Raw genomic sequence first — 15255 nt, forward strand, 5'->3', positions numbered from 1 at the left:
CAATGCACATATATTAGGTTATAACATTAATATTAAAGGCCTAAAATCTTACTTTATCAATAAGATTACCTTTTACCTTTTCCACCTTTTTTCACTACATACTTGCCTTTACCACCGTTTTTTAAGGCCTACTTATCTTTCCGATTTTCCCACCTTTAAGCTTTATAAATCAGAAATTGAAAATTTAACTTCCCCACCTATATATTTATTTCAGAACTGATGGTAGTCTAGTTGAAAATTTCATACATGATCATATATGTCTTTCCTTTAACTCACTACAAGGGCAGACGGGTGCACTAAAGCTTCTGCTTTCCTTTAACTCACTCTCTAGAAAAATTAGAAGTTCCAAAAGGCACTTTCTTTAATGTTGTGATTCGTCCATGAGAAAAGAAGAAAGTCACAATTCTCTATCTATGCCGAGCAACCGAGTTATCGAACTGAATAAACCTAAAACTGAAAGAAAAAACAGTACATACCAAATTCAATTCGGTATGTTATGGGTATAGCATTTTAATAAACTGAATACCGAACCAAAATGTCTAAAAACCATACCAAATGATGGATGAACATCCCTACTTGGAAGAGACTTGTATTTTATTTGTCGTAGCCTCTCTTTAGTTTGAAAATGGTCAATTTCTTTTGTGGAAAATAAAATTTAGGAAGACAACTGTAATATGAACTGTGCTTCGACCACACATTCTCTTTTTAGATTGTTTCTAGTTGTATTTCCATGTAATAGCTTACGAGTAAAGAAACCTAAGGTACTTGCATGAATTAATCAGAAACTTGAATATCTTGTCATCTAGTCCCAGACCATTATTCAATCTTTTCATCTAGTCCAAGGCCATTATTCATAGTCCATGGGTAGCATAAATTTGTTAGTTGAAAAATATCTGCTGTTTAATCATCTTCACGCTAATTTATTTTGATATCACTTTTTGTCTACACACGTCAAATATTGGCTCTCAAAATACATGATGAAAATCTGAAAGTGTTTTACTTTTGCAGATACAACCTCTTGTAGGTCCAACAAAAGATATCATGAGAGTTCACATCAGTGTTTATAGATGGCATGAATTCTTCCCTCGAGGTACTTAAATGGAAGTCAAATTGAGTATTAACATATACATGTGTATACACTTATGCACTGAAGTAGAGATTTGTTAATTAATACTATTCTTCTTATGGTTGGATACTTGCAGCCAAAAACAATATCGGTGTCGTGATTGCACTATGGGCTCCTATTATTCTTGTATGCATATCCATTTGCATACTTCTCATTCTTTCAGCTTCTCCGTTTTCACCTTTTCTGTACAAAATTGTAATTGAAGACTATCCCAGGTCTATTTCATGGATACTCAGATTTGGTATGCCATTTTCTCTACCATATTTGGAGGCATCTATGGCGCGTTTCGGCGTCTTGGAGAGGTTGGTAGAGCTTCCACCACTAATTGACGTTAGTAACTTAGGTTGCTTCCCATCCAATTTATAAGCTTTATGTTGGACGCTATGAAATTCTCTCAATTAATATTTTCTTCTGCATGCTTGTTTGTTTGAATCATCTCAATGTCAGATCTATGTTTATTTATCTACCAGAATCCTATGCATCATTTGAGGTATCACATAGATATCAGAAAGTATGCATGTAGTAATTGCTATTTATACAATCTATGAGATGCATAGTTTTATGAATGCTGTTCAAAGATCGCTAGCATATGAGGTAATTAAGATAAGATTTTCTTTTCTCCCAAAGTCTGCCTTCCACCTTGAATTCCATTGGTTTTCCACAGTTTACTAATGTTTTTCTGTTTTGGGGTGATAAGTTCTCTTCCTGTCTTCTGCTTTCAGATTCGCACGTTGGGAATGCTTAGATCGCGGTTTGAGGCACTGCCAGGAGCATTTAATGCTTGCTTGATCCCAGTGGAAAAGGATGAAAAACGTAAAAAGGGACTTAAAGCCACATTATCTAAGAAATTTGATGAGGTCAAGCCCTAGACATCTCTTTGCATTGACTATGAAGAGATCAGTGTTAATATTTTGTTAATTTATTGGTCCTTGCAGGTCACTTCTAGTCGAGGAAAGGAGGCTGCAAGGTTTGCTCAAATGTGGAACAAAATAATAGAGAGTTTCAGGGAGGAGGATCTGATAAATAATAGGTACCGTGATAATGGTGGTAGAGGCAAACAATCCTTTTCTTGAGAGCTTGGATGCGCTGGTTTCCTCTTTATGTAGTTTCATGTTTTGTATATTGTTTCTTTTCCAATGTCCTTCTCTTCCCTTTTGCTATCCCTCTCTTATCCCTTGCAATATTACTCTTCCAGAGTTAACTTGCTGTGCTTACAGGGAAAGGAACTTATTGCTTGTGCCATATTGGGCTGACCCTGATCTGGACCTTATCCAGTGGCCTCCATTTCTCTTAGCTAGCAAGGTTTGGGGTCTTACAAGCTTCTTTATTTTCTAAACCTTAAGGAAATTCAATGATAACCTTATTAAGTGGTGTTTATCTCATGACTGCTATTAGCTTCCTATTGCATTGGATATGGCTAAAGATTGCAATGGAAGAGATCGTGAGCTGAACAAAAGGTTGAGTGCGGACAGTTACATGCGCAGTGCCATTCGTGAGTGCTATGCTTCATGTAAAAGCATTATAAATGTTTTGGTCTTAGGTGAACGTGAACAGCTGTAAGTTTCCATCTGTTACATTTACTTATTCGGCAAACTTACAGAGAACAGTTATGAATCCTTGAGCTGTTTCTAATTATTTAATTGGAAATCAATAATTTTCAGGGTGATACAAGAAATTTTCTCAAAAGTTGATGAACACATAGCTGAGGGTAATCTGATAAAAGAGTTTAACATGAGCGCACTACCTACCCTCTACGAACAATTTGTGCGGCTTATTGATTTTCTGGTAATAATACCCTATACAAAATTTTCAGCTAAGAATTGAGTGTTTCATAGAGTTCTACTAAAGTGTCGCTAAATTCCACAGAAAGAAAACAAAAAGGAGGACAAGGATCATGTAGTTATTCTCTTGCTTGATATGTTAGAAGTTGTGACCCGTGACATAATGGAAGACTCTGTTCCTAGGTAAATAATGAGGGAGCAAGTTTCTTTCTTCTTTGTTTAATTGTTGATCATTTTGTTTATTTTTGTAACTCCTTGTTGTAGTTTGTTAGATTCCACCCATGGTGGCTCCTATGGGATGCATGACGGAATGATTCCAAATGCAAAATATCAGCTCTTTGGCACCCTTAATTTTCCCGTAACAGAAACAGAAGCATGGAAGGAAAAGGTGATCAACTAAATCAAGTAACATATTATAAGTGTACTGTTAATTTTGTTGCATGATATAGTTTCAGACAATCACTGGATTATAATATACGATAGAAAATATGAGATGACAGGTCAAATTCCATAGCATGGTAAATATGGTAAGGGACTAAGGTTGATTCAAAATAAGCAAGAGGAAGAACTGAAACACAGTTTTTGTCTGTGTGCCCCTTGTTCAATTAAATATAGCGAGTTTCTATTACAACAATCTTAAAAAGATGTTCTCTTCACTCAGTCATCAAATGTTGTGAGATTTGAAATGAAGACCACTATATGTGTCTGTGTGTGTACACATGTGCTCATGTGGATGCATGCGGGCATGTATATATATCTTTCACATGCCATAAAAGCATGCTGTGAGATTTGGAGTGAAGAATGTGTAGGACAATCTTAGAATGATGTGTGTGCACGTGGGCATAAGCCATAAAGAGAAAGATTGCTAAGGTTGGAAGAAAAAGTATCAAAATCTAGTGCCAGGTTTCTGTTTCTTGGTGAAACCCTTTCAATAACTTCGCTTCAAATTTGGGAAAGGAGAGTGATCAGTTATCTTCTTTGATCCACACTCATATGAAGCTTCTTGTTCTTCCAGATTAGAAGGCTTCACATGCTGCTAACTGATAAGGAATCTGCCATGGATGTGCCAACCAATTTGGAAGCTAGACGGCGCATCTCATTCTTCTCAAATTCATTGTTTATGGACATGCCTCACGCCCCCAAAGTCCGCAATATGCTTTCCTTTTCGTAAGTTTTCTGATTAAAACATAAGTTGTCAATTGATACGTAATCACAGTGCATCATGATAACATTGTGGGGATGTTAGTTAAAACTCAACTTATTCCTGTATAGCTTGTTGGTATTATGAAGCCTCTTTCAGAAGGAAAAAAAGATCAGAGATTCTGGAGAAAATAGATTTATGACTATCATATGAATGTTTTTAAGACTCTAACGAGATGGAGTTAAGGTCATTAATATTAGAGCAAGGCTTGCCCTTTGTGGGTACAACACTGAAACATGTTATGTCTTTAAATTAAACTTTGGTTTGGTTTCATTCCCCTGGGAAATAGTCTCATACAAGAATCTAACTCTTGTTTAAGTTATCAGTAAAATGGATAAACTAGTCTTGCTTTATCCTTGTGAAATTGAATAATAGTTGTGTAGGAGCTCCTCTGCACCCTAAAATTATATTAGGTGGAGTACATTTACAAAGCTAACATATATGAAATACTATGTACAGTTTAGTTGCTACGCTACATAACATTTACGTTTAACACCCTCTCCTCCTCCCTCTGGAACTTCCAAGAGCTTTACTGGAAGTATCTGCCAATTGATCATTTGAATTAACATATGCAGTCATAGTATCCCTGGATTGCAACTTCTATCTAACGAACTGCCAATCAACTCAATGTGTTTAGTCCTCTAGTGAGAAGTTGTAGCTATGTGTAAGCTGCCTTTTTATTACAATATGACTTGATGAGGTTGTTGTATCAACTCCCAAGAAACTGCCTCAATCACAACAATTCAGATGTAATTTTAAGGCTATGGCCTGTACTCTGCCTCACTGCTTCAACATTTGGTTGAGCACCACATTTTGTTTTTTTAAACTTCTCCAAGAGGCCAGATTTTCTCCAATCAATATACAATTCCTATTGATGTGGAACCATCACAATGTATCCAACTGCTTCAGTATGAACTCCATCCTCATACAGTAGGACTATCTGACCTACTCCCTGTAGCACTATTAAGGTACTTCACAACTCGATTACAACATCTAAATGAGCGTCAATTGGAGAATCCAGAAATTGACTTACAACACTCACTGGGAAAGAGATGTCCGGTTTGGTAACTATAAGTTCGATTTGCAACCAATCAATGATATCTCCCATCATCTAGGAAGGGCTTCCCCTCCGCTGGTACCAAGTCGACATTAGGATCCATTGACGTGTCCATGGGATTATACTCCAGTCTTCTAAGATGTCTAACACATACCTTCACTGTAATATGTTTTTTTATAAGGTTAACTATCTTATTTTATCAATATGGGAAATTTTCCCATATACATGCAATATACTAAATAGTGGAGAATCTACAATATATATGATGATAACAACATGGATAACATTGATCATATGAAGGCTTTAGAGGAACTTGATGGACACCAAATAAAGATATATAATGTGTTGAAGGTCCATCAAAATGAAGAGGATGGAGAATAAGGCTATGTGTGCAAGTGGCCTTCTCTTAAATCCAAGAATTCACAAAAGAAGGCAACCAAACAAGGCCCTTATCTAAACGAGGGTAAAATTGTCAAGAAAGTGTCGTCTTTATTTCCTTAGTATAAATAGTAGTTTTATCATTTTGCAAGACTTAGATTATGATGAATTGAATATTTGAGACCTTTGAAGCTTGTAGTTTCTAGGTGTAGCCTAACATTAGTCTAGTTCATAGTTGGTAATTGTAGTTGAGTGATTAGAGTGGATTCCCGATATTGCTTGTGTTAGCTTCTTATAGCTTATTCAATCATCGAGTTACCCTTTTTGTGGATTCAATTTGATTTTCTCGTTTTTGATTGATTTTGGGTTATTGTTATTTGATCAAATTCAATTGAGAGGTGGAGGTATAAAGTCCTTTGTTGCTCATAATTTTGATTGGATTTCGATAGTTCCACATATGTTTTCTTATTTCTTTCAATTGCCCCTTTGATTTTTATTATTTGGTATCAGAGCCAAGGCTAAAATGTTACTTAGGTTTGACCTTGACAAACTTGGTTTAGGAATGAATTGGCGATTATTTGTTTATTTTTAATGCATTATTTGCTTTATTTTTTTTATTTATAATCACGCTTTTTTTGAAAGGACGCAAGTCAATTCCAAACTTGTGTTCCTTATTTGTTTGATCGACACTACTTGTTACTACTTTCTCATTTGCACTTCTTATCGAGTCTTTGGTCGTACACAAACACACACTGAACTCGTGAGGGGTGTCCTGCACTCCTCCAAAACTTTCTTGAATTCCTTAGTTTCAGATTGGTGCAATTAGGTTAGTGCGCCTTCTCGCAATTATTCAGTCCCACCCTCAATAATCTAGGAAAAAAATCCTACTCTAGAAATAGGACATTTTGCATACACTTTAGGCGGGACAATATGAGGTATTGTCGCTGCATTTGGGAAGCCACCCTTTTGTCAACGAGTTTCTCTTTAAAACCCAATGACATATATTTGTGTGAAAATGATTGATTGATCCAAGTATTAAAATCGTAATAGATTCGGGACATTAAGACTGACTACCTTTTTTCTTTTTGATGCAAATCAACCAAAACCTCCCTAATATTCGGATGATAACTGAAGTCCCCTGAATTTTGAAAATTTGGTGGGGAAACATCCGATTGACATACGAAAATGAAATTATGCTGCACTTGGGATCATTAACTGATTTACTGAATGTAAGGGTAAACAAGTTGCTCATTACTCTGATGATGATTGAATTCTGGCACTTGGGAAAGTCACTGTTGTTGGTTGCCAGAATTTGATCATCAGGGTAATGAGCAACTTGTTTGCCCTCACATTCAGTAAATCAGTTAATGATCCCAAGTGCGGCATAATTTTATTTTCGTATGCCACTCGGATGTTTTCCCACCAATCTTTCAAAATTCGGGAGATCTCAGTTATCATCTGGATATTAGGGAGGTTTTGGTTGATTTGCATCTGAAAGAAAAAAGGCAGTCAGTCCTAATGTGCTGAATCTGTTACGATTTTAATACTTGGATTAATCAATCATTTTCACACAAATATATGACCTTGGGTTTTAAAGAGAAACCTGTTGCCAAAAGGGCGGCTTCGTAAATGCAATGACAATACCTCAGATTGTCCCGCCTAAGGTGTATGCAAAATGTCCTATATCTAGACTAGGATTTTTTTCCTAGATGATTGAGAGTGAGACTGAATAAATGTGAGAATGCGCACTAACCTAATTGCACAAATCTGAAACTAAGGAATTCAAGAAAGTTTCAGAGGAGTGCAGTATACCCCTCGCGTGTTCAATATGTGTTTGTTTACGACCAAAGACTCGATAGGAAGTGCAAATGAGAAAGCAGTAACAAGTATTGTTGATCAAACAAATAAGGAACACAAGTTTGAATTTGACTTGTGTCCTTTCAAACAACGCATGGTTGTAAATAAATAAAAAAGCAAATAATGCATTAAAAATAAACAAATTATCGCTAATTAGAAAAGGCATATGACCATGTGAACTGGAAGTTTTTGTTGAAGATGCTTGCATGTAAGTTTTGCATCTCCACGGTCAGATTCTCAGTCCTCATAAATGGTGCACGTGAAGGTTTTTTCCCTGGTCTGAGGCAGGGAGATCCCCTATCTCCTTTCCTTTTTATCATTGTCATGGAGGGCCTAAATAACATGATAGAGGTGGCCAGAGAGAATGAATGCCTCGGGGGTTTTGAGGTAGCCACAACTCAAACCTCAATAGCAAATGGCAACATGGAAGTCACTCATTTACAGTATGCAGATGACACCTACACCTTAATATTTTGTGATGCTAATGAAGGACAACTGTTGGTTTTAAGATCAATCTTGGTGCTATTTGAAGGAGTCTCAGGTTTGCATACCAACGGGAGAAAGAGTCAGTTGTATCCTATTAATAATGTCTCTAATATGGAGGAACTGTCTTGGATTTTGGGAGGGGAAGTAGGTTTTTTGCCTACCATTTATCTGGGCACGCCCTTAGCTGCCAAATCAAAGGCTTTGAACATCTGGAATCCTGTGATTGCAAAGTGTGAGAAGACGCTTACCAGATGGAAATCTCAATATATCTCCTTGGGAGGCAGAGTCACTCTCATTAATTCTGTTTTGAATTCCTTGCCTACTTATATGATATCCATCTTCTCCATTCCTGATGGGGTGATACAAAGGCTGGATAAAATTAGGAGGGATTTCATATGGAAAGGGGTTGAGGAAAATGATTCCACTGTCCGACATTTAGTCAAGTGGAACAAGGTTCTCGGGGGGGAGAATCATGGGGGTCTAGGAATAAGGAATCTGAAAAAGCAGAGCAAAGCTCTTTGACTAAAATGGCTATGGAGGTATTCTCGAGAGCCTCAACCATACTGGGGAAAAGTAATTCAAGCAAAATATGGAGAGGAGAACAAGTGGATGACAAAGGAGGTTCTTGCACCATATAGGGTAAGCCTGTGGAAGTCCATCAGAATCTTGTGGCCTCTCTTGAAGATCAATACAACCATCAGGGTAGGCAATGGCAATAAGACTTCATTTTGGGAGGATAAATGGTTGGGCGCTACTAGTCTGAAAAGTATCTTTCCAGAGATGCATGACTTGGTAGTGAATAAACATGTGAGTGTAGCTGAGCTTTGGACACAACATGGATGAAGTTTCCAATTTAAAAGGAATTTCAATGATTGGGAAATCGAGACTGTGACTGAATTTTTTTGGAAGGTTGGAAGCTTTCTGGAACAAGGGATGAACATGATAAGATTAAGTGGAGCAGAAATGACAAAGGCACATTCAAGGTAAACTTGGATACAAGTTGCTAAATCAAGGTGGACAACAACCTTCTCTTTGGCCTTGGAAGCAGATTTGGAAACCTAAAATCAATTCAAGGTGTCATGTTTCACTTGGCTTCTGTCAAGAAAAGCAGTTTTAACACATGGAAATCTCAAGAAAAGGAAGTTCTCCATGTGTTCTAGATGCTATTTATGTGGGAAAGAGGTTGAGACAGTCAACTATCTGTTTCTCCCGTGCAGAATAACATCCCAGCTGTGGAGGATTTTCATTAGTCTCGGGGGTTTTGCTTGGGCTATGCCTAACAGAATCACACATCTTTTGTACAGTTGGGGAGAAGTAGGGGTGGGAGCTGTAGATAGAGATAGATGGAGGATTGTCCCAGCCTGTATTTGGTGGACTGTTTGGAAAGAAAGAAATGCTAGATGTTTTGAGAGCAAGAGCTGTGATCTTCAAAAGATCAAACTAAGTTGTGTCAGGCTTTTTTGCTTTTGGTGCAAACAGATGTATTTATAGGACACTGAATCCATTTAGATATCCTAGGTTCCTGTTAGGATTCAGATTCAGTTTTCTTACTTTTTTTACAAGCTGTAAATATGGTTTTCAGTGTATGGGCTGCACTGGTTCAATGAAAATACACAAATGTTACCTTCTCAAAAAAAAAAAAACAATATATTATGATTCTCCATGAAAACCCCCCAATCTTCTATATAAACTAGAATTTCATGGGTACACCAAAAAGAAACTAAAAATGAGAGGCTATTATTTAGGACCCACACACCTACTCCCCGCTATTTGGAATGAAGTCAAAGTTTGGCTCCTAGTTTGTAGTTCTTTGCTCTAACCTTCAAACGACAGATGCCTTAGGACCTGCTTATCCACTTATCCACTCCACGCTCTCCAGAATGTGGATAAGTTACCAAGACCATTAGTACACACCTGAATTACAATGTTAAACTTGGTCTAGATGTTGGTACAAGTGGTCAAACTACTGAGTAGACACTACCCTCTATAGTGTATCAGTAGATGCCTGGTCCACCAGGTTTCTAGCACAACAATTTTTATGATAAAGAAAAAAAGTTGCTCTTAGTATCGAGAAATCCATTAAATTCCAACGTTCAGTTAGATTCTTGAGTAAACAAAACAATTCTAAAGTGATTTTGTCCTACTCTGTAGCGCTATTATTTCTTGGCCATTAGGATCCTAATAGAATTCTGAAGAAACTGAACTTTCTTCTACTAGAATTGTGAAGATACTGAACTCTAGCATGAAGTGATATTTTTCTTAGATACAGCTCTTTTTTCAAAACAAAACAAAATAAAACTTTTGACCTCATTGATGATGTCAACTTGTCTGATTGTCACAACTGATGACCTCGTACCTGGTGAAACTATAATTAGATCAAATTGAGAGCTAAATCAATGCTATTATTTGTTCTAGTGAGTGGTTACTGCCCGAAATAAGGCGACAATTCAGTTGTAATATGACAAGCTAAATGCATTATGGATTGCTGCTTGAAGTCAGTCTAGACAGATCTACGGAATGATGGTGGGTGTTAGTTTCTCTCTTTGATGATGATTGCATGGAATCTAAGGGAGCTTGGAACAATGGTTTTGCTGGAATGGAAGAGATGAGCTTTAAAGAAAAAATTAAAGATAAGATTTTATAGGAGAGATTAGTATGATCTTACAAGTTCTAAACTCTACAATAGAAAAAACCAAGTGTTAGCACTTAGTCAGTTAGATGAGTGGTCTTTTCCCTGGTATGCTTTTTCCCTTAGCCTTCATGTAATAAATTATTACGTTATCAAAACAAATTTATATGTGTTCTCCATGAACTTGCAACCATTGGGACATAGTTCACTTCGGTTTACATCTTTCATCCGTGTTCATCATGTCATGGAAGTCAGTTACTTTAACTTGGACCAATTGACTTCTTTTTCTCTAATTATATGTGATATTTTTTTCCCTTTTTAGTATTTTGACGCCTTACTTCAACGAGGAGGTTCTTTTCTCAATAAATTCATTGGAAAGGCCAAATGAAGATGGTGTTTCTATACTGTTTTATTTGCAAAAGATATACCCAGGTTAGCTTTCTAATTGTAAACCTAAGCATGAAATGGACTATCCTTGACATATTATGATTCCAAGTCATTCTTTATGTCTGAATCAATATGAAAATCCTTTAAAGATGAATGGGAGAACTTCCTTGAAAGGGTTGACCGTATCAGTGAGGAGGATCTTAAGGGTAACACTAGATTGGAAGAAGAACTCCGTCTCTGGGCATCATATAGAGGCCAAACATTGACTAAAACAGGTATGGTTAGCTTTATGCTTATTCTGACCTTTAGCAGAAGCATATTTTCTTGATAAATTTCTTAATTTGCATGCAATTGATCAACTGTATTAATCAGTACGAGGTATGATGTACTATCGGCAAGCTTTGGAACTTCAGGCTTTTCTTGATATGGCAAAAGATGAAGGTGCGTACGAGAATTATTTCTATTCTTCCCATCATCTTGAAGAGTAGAGTTTGTCATGAATTGCAGTTTCTACATTTTTTACAGAGTTAATGAAAGGCTACAAGGCTGCTGAATCTAATACTGATGAACAGCCAAAAAATGAGAGGTCCTTGATGTCACAATGTCAGGCAGTTGCAGACATGAAATTTACCTATGTTGTGTCATGCCAGCAATATGGCGTTCAGAAAAGGTCTGCTGATCATCGTGCTCAAGACATTTTGAGACTAATGACAAAGTATGATCCAGAATAAACAACTTTGGTTTATTTTATGTTTTAAGTGTTTACTTCTTATTTCTAAATTTTGTTCCTTGTGTTCTTTGTAAGGTACCCTTCTCTTCGAGTAGCTTATATTGATGAGATTGACGAAACTGGCAAAGATAAATCAAACAGGACCGGTGATAATAAGGTTTATTATTCAGCCCTCGTGAAGGCTGTACCAAGGTCTGTGGACTCGGCAGAGCCAGATCAGAAGTTAGATCAGGTACCTATTGCAGGTGTTGAATTGGAACATTATGCATCACCTAGAAGCTACAACAGATCTCTTTTTCCTATTCTAGTTTTCCTTTTCTTTTTCTGGTTTGCCTTTTATTAAGAGTGTCATAACAAGAGTTCATCTTAAGTTCTATTTTGGGCCTTGGATGTATGGTCCTGGTTTGTGGACTTCCTTTTATATAGTTTAGTTCTTCTGGCCGGATTGCATCTCTGCAAATTATTTTTGTCAATCTACATAGAGTTTGTGCTTGGATACTGAGAATCCACACTATTGTTGCTGGAGATTATAATTATATACCTGTTCAAAATCCGCACAATTGTTTCTGGAGATTATAATTATATATCTCTTCTCAGTTACAAAAAGCAGGTACAATCTCAAACTTTTATTCATTCATTCTACAAACTGGCTCTTACGTTGGAGATACATCTGCATTTTCTGGTCCATATATTACTTATTCTCTGCAATCAACTTCTGAAATATTGTTGTCTAGGTTATTTATCGAATAAAACTTCCTGGGCCTGCTATATTGGGAGAAGGAAAGCCAGAGAATCAAAATCATGCGATTATATTTACTCGTGGGGAAGGATTGCAAACAATAGATATGAACCAGGTAGGTATCTGATAAGATTCTCATTTACTATGAGAAAAAGTTGGCATTTGGTTTGAGCCACATTATTACTTTTTTCAATCAAAAGGATAACTACATGGAAGAAGCGCTTAAGATGAGGAATTTGTTGCAAGAATTTTTGAAAAAGAATGGAGTGAGAAATCCGACTATTCTGGGATTGCGGGAGCATATTTTCACTGGCAGGTATGGAGATGGGCCTTTCTAGCGAACCAATAACTTTTTGTTGCTACAATGGGATTGGAGAAAGATTATACTTGTGCATGAGAATTTCATCTTGACAGTGAAATGTAATTTCTTATCAGCTATCATTTTGATTTCTCTGTGCAGTGTTTCTTCACTAGCATGGTTTATGTCAAATCAGGAAACCAGCTTTGTTACAATTGGGCAAAGATTGTTGGCCAATCCATTGAAGTAAGTAGCCAAGAACTAGTTAGGATGTAGAGTACCAACTCTTTTGTTGAGTGCCAACTTGAACTATTATATTCTAGTAGAATTTTGCCCTCCTCTCTCTTATTTTTTGTTTTCTGTTGTGTAAGTAGCCTACTGATGACAGGGAGTTTTTTTCTAATGCACTGAAATCCTGCTTTCCTTCTCTCTTCTCTTCTCTTCTCTCTCTCTCTCCGTTAATATCCATTCTCCTTGTTCTTCCTTGTGTAGCCAGAGGCTAAATGTCTGATATTTAGTACTTGCACGCCTTTTCATGTCTAGTTGCCTAGGTGTTCTACTTATGAAAGTTAATGAACCTTCTCATCTTCTAGGTTATCCTTTTTGTCGCCCTGTGACTATTTTTTACTTGGTAAGGTTTGATTGCCTTTCTGTAATCTTAGGATAAAGTGATGGAACATCCTATTTCAAGCTGTAGTTGCATGGATTCTGGATCATAATAATGCAAATATGTCTTTTCATCTCAGTAGGTCAAAAAGGTTTTACTGACATGAAGTTTCTCGTCTATTGTGGATGCTTTGTCTCAGAGTACGTTTCCACTATGGTCATCCTGATGTATTCGATAGATTGTTTCATTTAACAAGAGGTGGTGTGAGCAAGGCTTCCAAAGTCATCAACCTAAGTGAAGACATATTTGCCGGTATTTGAAAACCCACATTGACACGTAAATCCTGTAGTTTTGTCTATTCTTACAAATTTTGTTGCATCATTTAGGTTTTAATTCTACCCTACGGGGGGGTAATGTTACTCACCATGAGTACATCCAAGTTGGTAAAGGAAGAGATGTTGGCCTTAACCAAATTTCACTGTTTGAGGCAAAGATAGCTAATGGAAATGGTGAGCAGACAATGAGTCGTGATGTATACAGGCTTGGACATCGATTTGATTTCTTCCGTATGCTATCATGCTTCTTCACCACTATAGGATTCTACTTTACTACCTTGGTACTGCTCAACTGCTTTCCAGCTTAGACTTCCATGATCCTAACCGGGTTAATTCTCTTTATAGTCTATCTAAATGAATGTATCTTCTTTGGCAGATAACCGTCATTATTGTATATGTATTTCTTTATGGTCGGCTGTATCTTGTCGTCAGTGGGCTTGAAGAAGGATTGAGTTCACACCCAGCTATTCGAAATAATAAGCCTCTTCAAGTTGCTCTTGCCTCTCAGTCTTTTGTGCAAATTGGCTTATTGATGGCATTGCCCATGATGATGGAGATAGGCCTTGAGAGGGGCTTCCGCAATGCCTTAACTGATTTTGTGCTGATGCAACTACAACTTGCTCCTGTTTTCTTTACATTTTCTCTTGGAACAAGGACCCACTATTATGGGAGAACATTGCTCCATGGGGGTGCTCAATATAGAGGCACTGGTCGTGGCTTTGTTGTATTTCACGCTAAATTTGCTGAAAACTATCGTTTGTACTCCCGAAGCCATTTTGTCAAGGGAATTGAACTGATGATTCTACTTCTTGTCTACCATATATTTGGTAGATCATACAGAGATATGGTGGCATATGTTCTTATAACCGCATCTATATGGTTCCTGGTTGTTACATGGCTCTTTGCCCCATTCCTGTTCAATCCTTCTGGATTCGAGTGGCAAAAGATTGTTGATGACTGGGCAGACTGGAATAAATGGATAAACAATCGTGGTGGTATCGGTGTATCCCCAGAAAAAAGCTGGGAATCTTGGTGGGAGAAAGAACATGAGCATCTTTATCATTCAGGGATTCGTGGCACTGTAGTCGAGATATTATTATCATTGCGCTTTTTTATATATCAATACGGACTTGTATATCACCTCACAATTTTGAATAACGAAACAAGTATCCTGGTACGTCCTTAGTTTGCATTTCAGTCTGCAGAAATGATCAACTGAAATATTCTAGTACTGACTCTTTTTGTTTCTTGCTGCATATTCAGGTTTACGGTGTTTCTTGGATCGTCATTTTTGGGATATTAGCAGTAATGAAGGTGAGTTCTAACATGTCACTTTCTTATTATATTCTTTGATAAGTTCCCCCAGCATCTCAGAAGTTATAGAGATACACAATCTTATATCACAAAACCGTAAAAAGAATATATGACTTAGTAAGTGATGGTTACCAGTTTTTAGCTATAATTTATGGTTACAAATACTAACCTTTTTCTTTTACAGGAGATTTAACTTTTGGATTACAATTTCCTGCAATTCACATATTTTCTTGCATCTTATTTATCTCTGTTTTGCGCCAGCGGAGTTTATTCGCAGTATAGTATTGCCTTGAACATTGTGTTTTTGAGGCTTAGTAGATACACTTATGT

General features: G+C 37.0%; 1 protein-coding gene across 1 annotated transcript in view; it reads left to right on the forward strand.

Annotated features, from left to right (window-relative positions):
* The window catches only part of LOC125878468 (callose synthase 2), a 30796-nt gene that overhangs the window by 14251 nt on the left and 1290 nt on the right, over positions 1 to 15255 (forward strand). Inside the window, exons 18-40 of the mRNA XM_049559729.1 lie at positions 1009 to 1090; positions 1203 to 1252; positions 1342 to 1428; positions 1849 to 1983; positions 2062 to 2156; positions 2344 to 2428; positions 2522 to 2682; positions 2788 to 2911; positions 2993 to 3090; positions 3172 to 3295; positions 3923 to 4074; positions 10838 to 10947; positions 11052 to 11177; positions 11275 to 11343; positions 11428 to 11617; positions 11708 to 11864; positions 12367 to 12486; positions 12572 to 12687; positions 12832 to 12915; positions 13476 to 13588; positions 13663 to 13892; positions 13988 to 14785; positions 14875 to 14925. Coding sequence (XP_049415686.1) covers positions 1009 to 1090; positions 1203 to 1252; positions 1342 to 1428; positions 1849 to 1983; positions 2062 to 2156; positions 2344 to 2428; positions 2522 to 2682; positions 2788 to 2911; positions 2993 to 3090; positions 3172 to 3295; positions 3923 to 4074; positions 10838 to 10947; positions 11052 to 11177; positions 11275 to 11343; positions 11428 to 11617; positions 11708 to 11864; positions 12367 to 12486; positions 12572 to 12687; positions 12832 to 12915; positions 13476 to 13588; positions 13663 to 13892; positions 13988 to 14785; positions 14875 to 14925 — 3357 coding nt within the window. The remainder of the gene's footprint in view (positions 1 to 1008; positions 1091 to 1202; positions 1253 to 1341; positions 1429 to 1848; positions 1984 to 2061; positions 2157 to 2343; positions 2429 to 2521; positions 2683 to 2787; positions 2912 to 2992; positions 3091 to 3171; positions 3296 to 3922; positions 4075 to 10837; positions 10948 to 11051; positions 11178 to 11274; positions 11344 to 11427; positions 11618 to 11707; positions 11865 to 12366; positions 12487 to 12571; positions 12688 to 12831; positions 12916 to 13475; positions 13589 to 13662; positions 13893 to 13987; positions 14786 to 14874; positions 14926 to 15255) is intronic.

The sequence above is a fragment of the Solanum stenotomum genome, chromosome 1, assembly GCF_019186545.1.
Source record: "Solanum stenotomum isolate F172 chromosome 1, ASM1918654v1, whole genome shotgun sequence".
Taxonomy (NCBI): domain Eukaryota; kingdom Viridiplantae; phylum Streptophyta; class Magnoliopsida; order Solanales; family Solanaceae; genus Solanum; species Solanum stenotomum.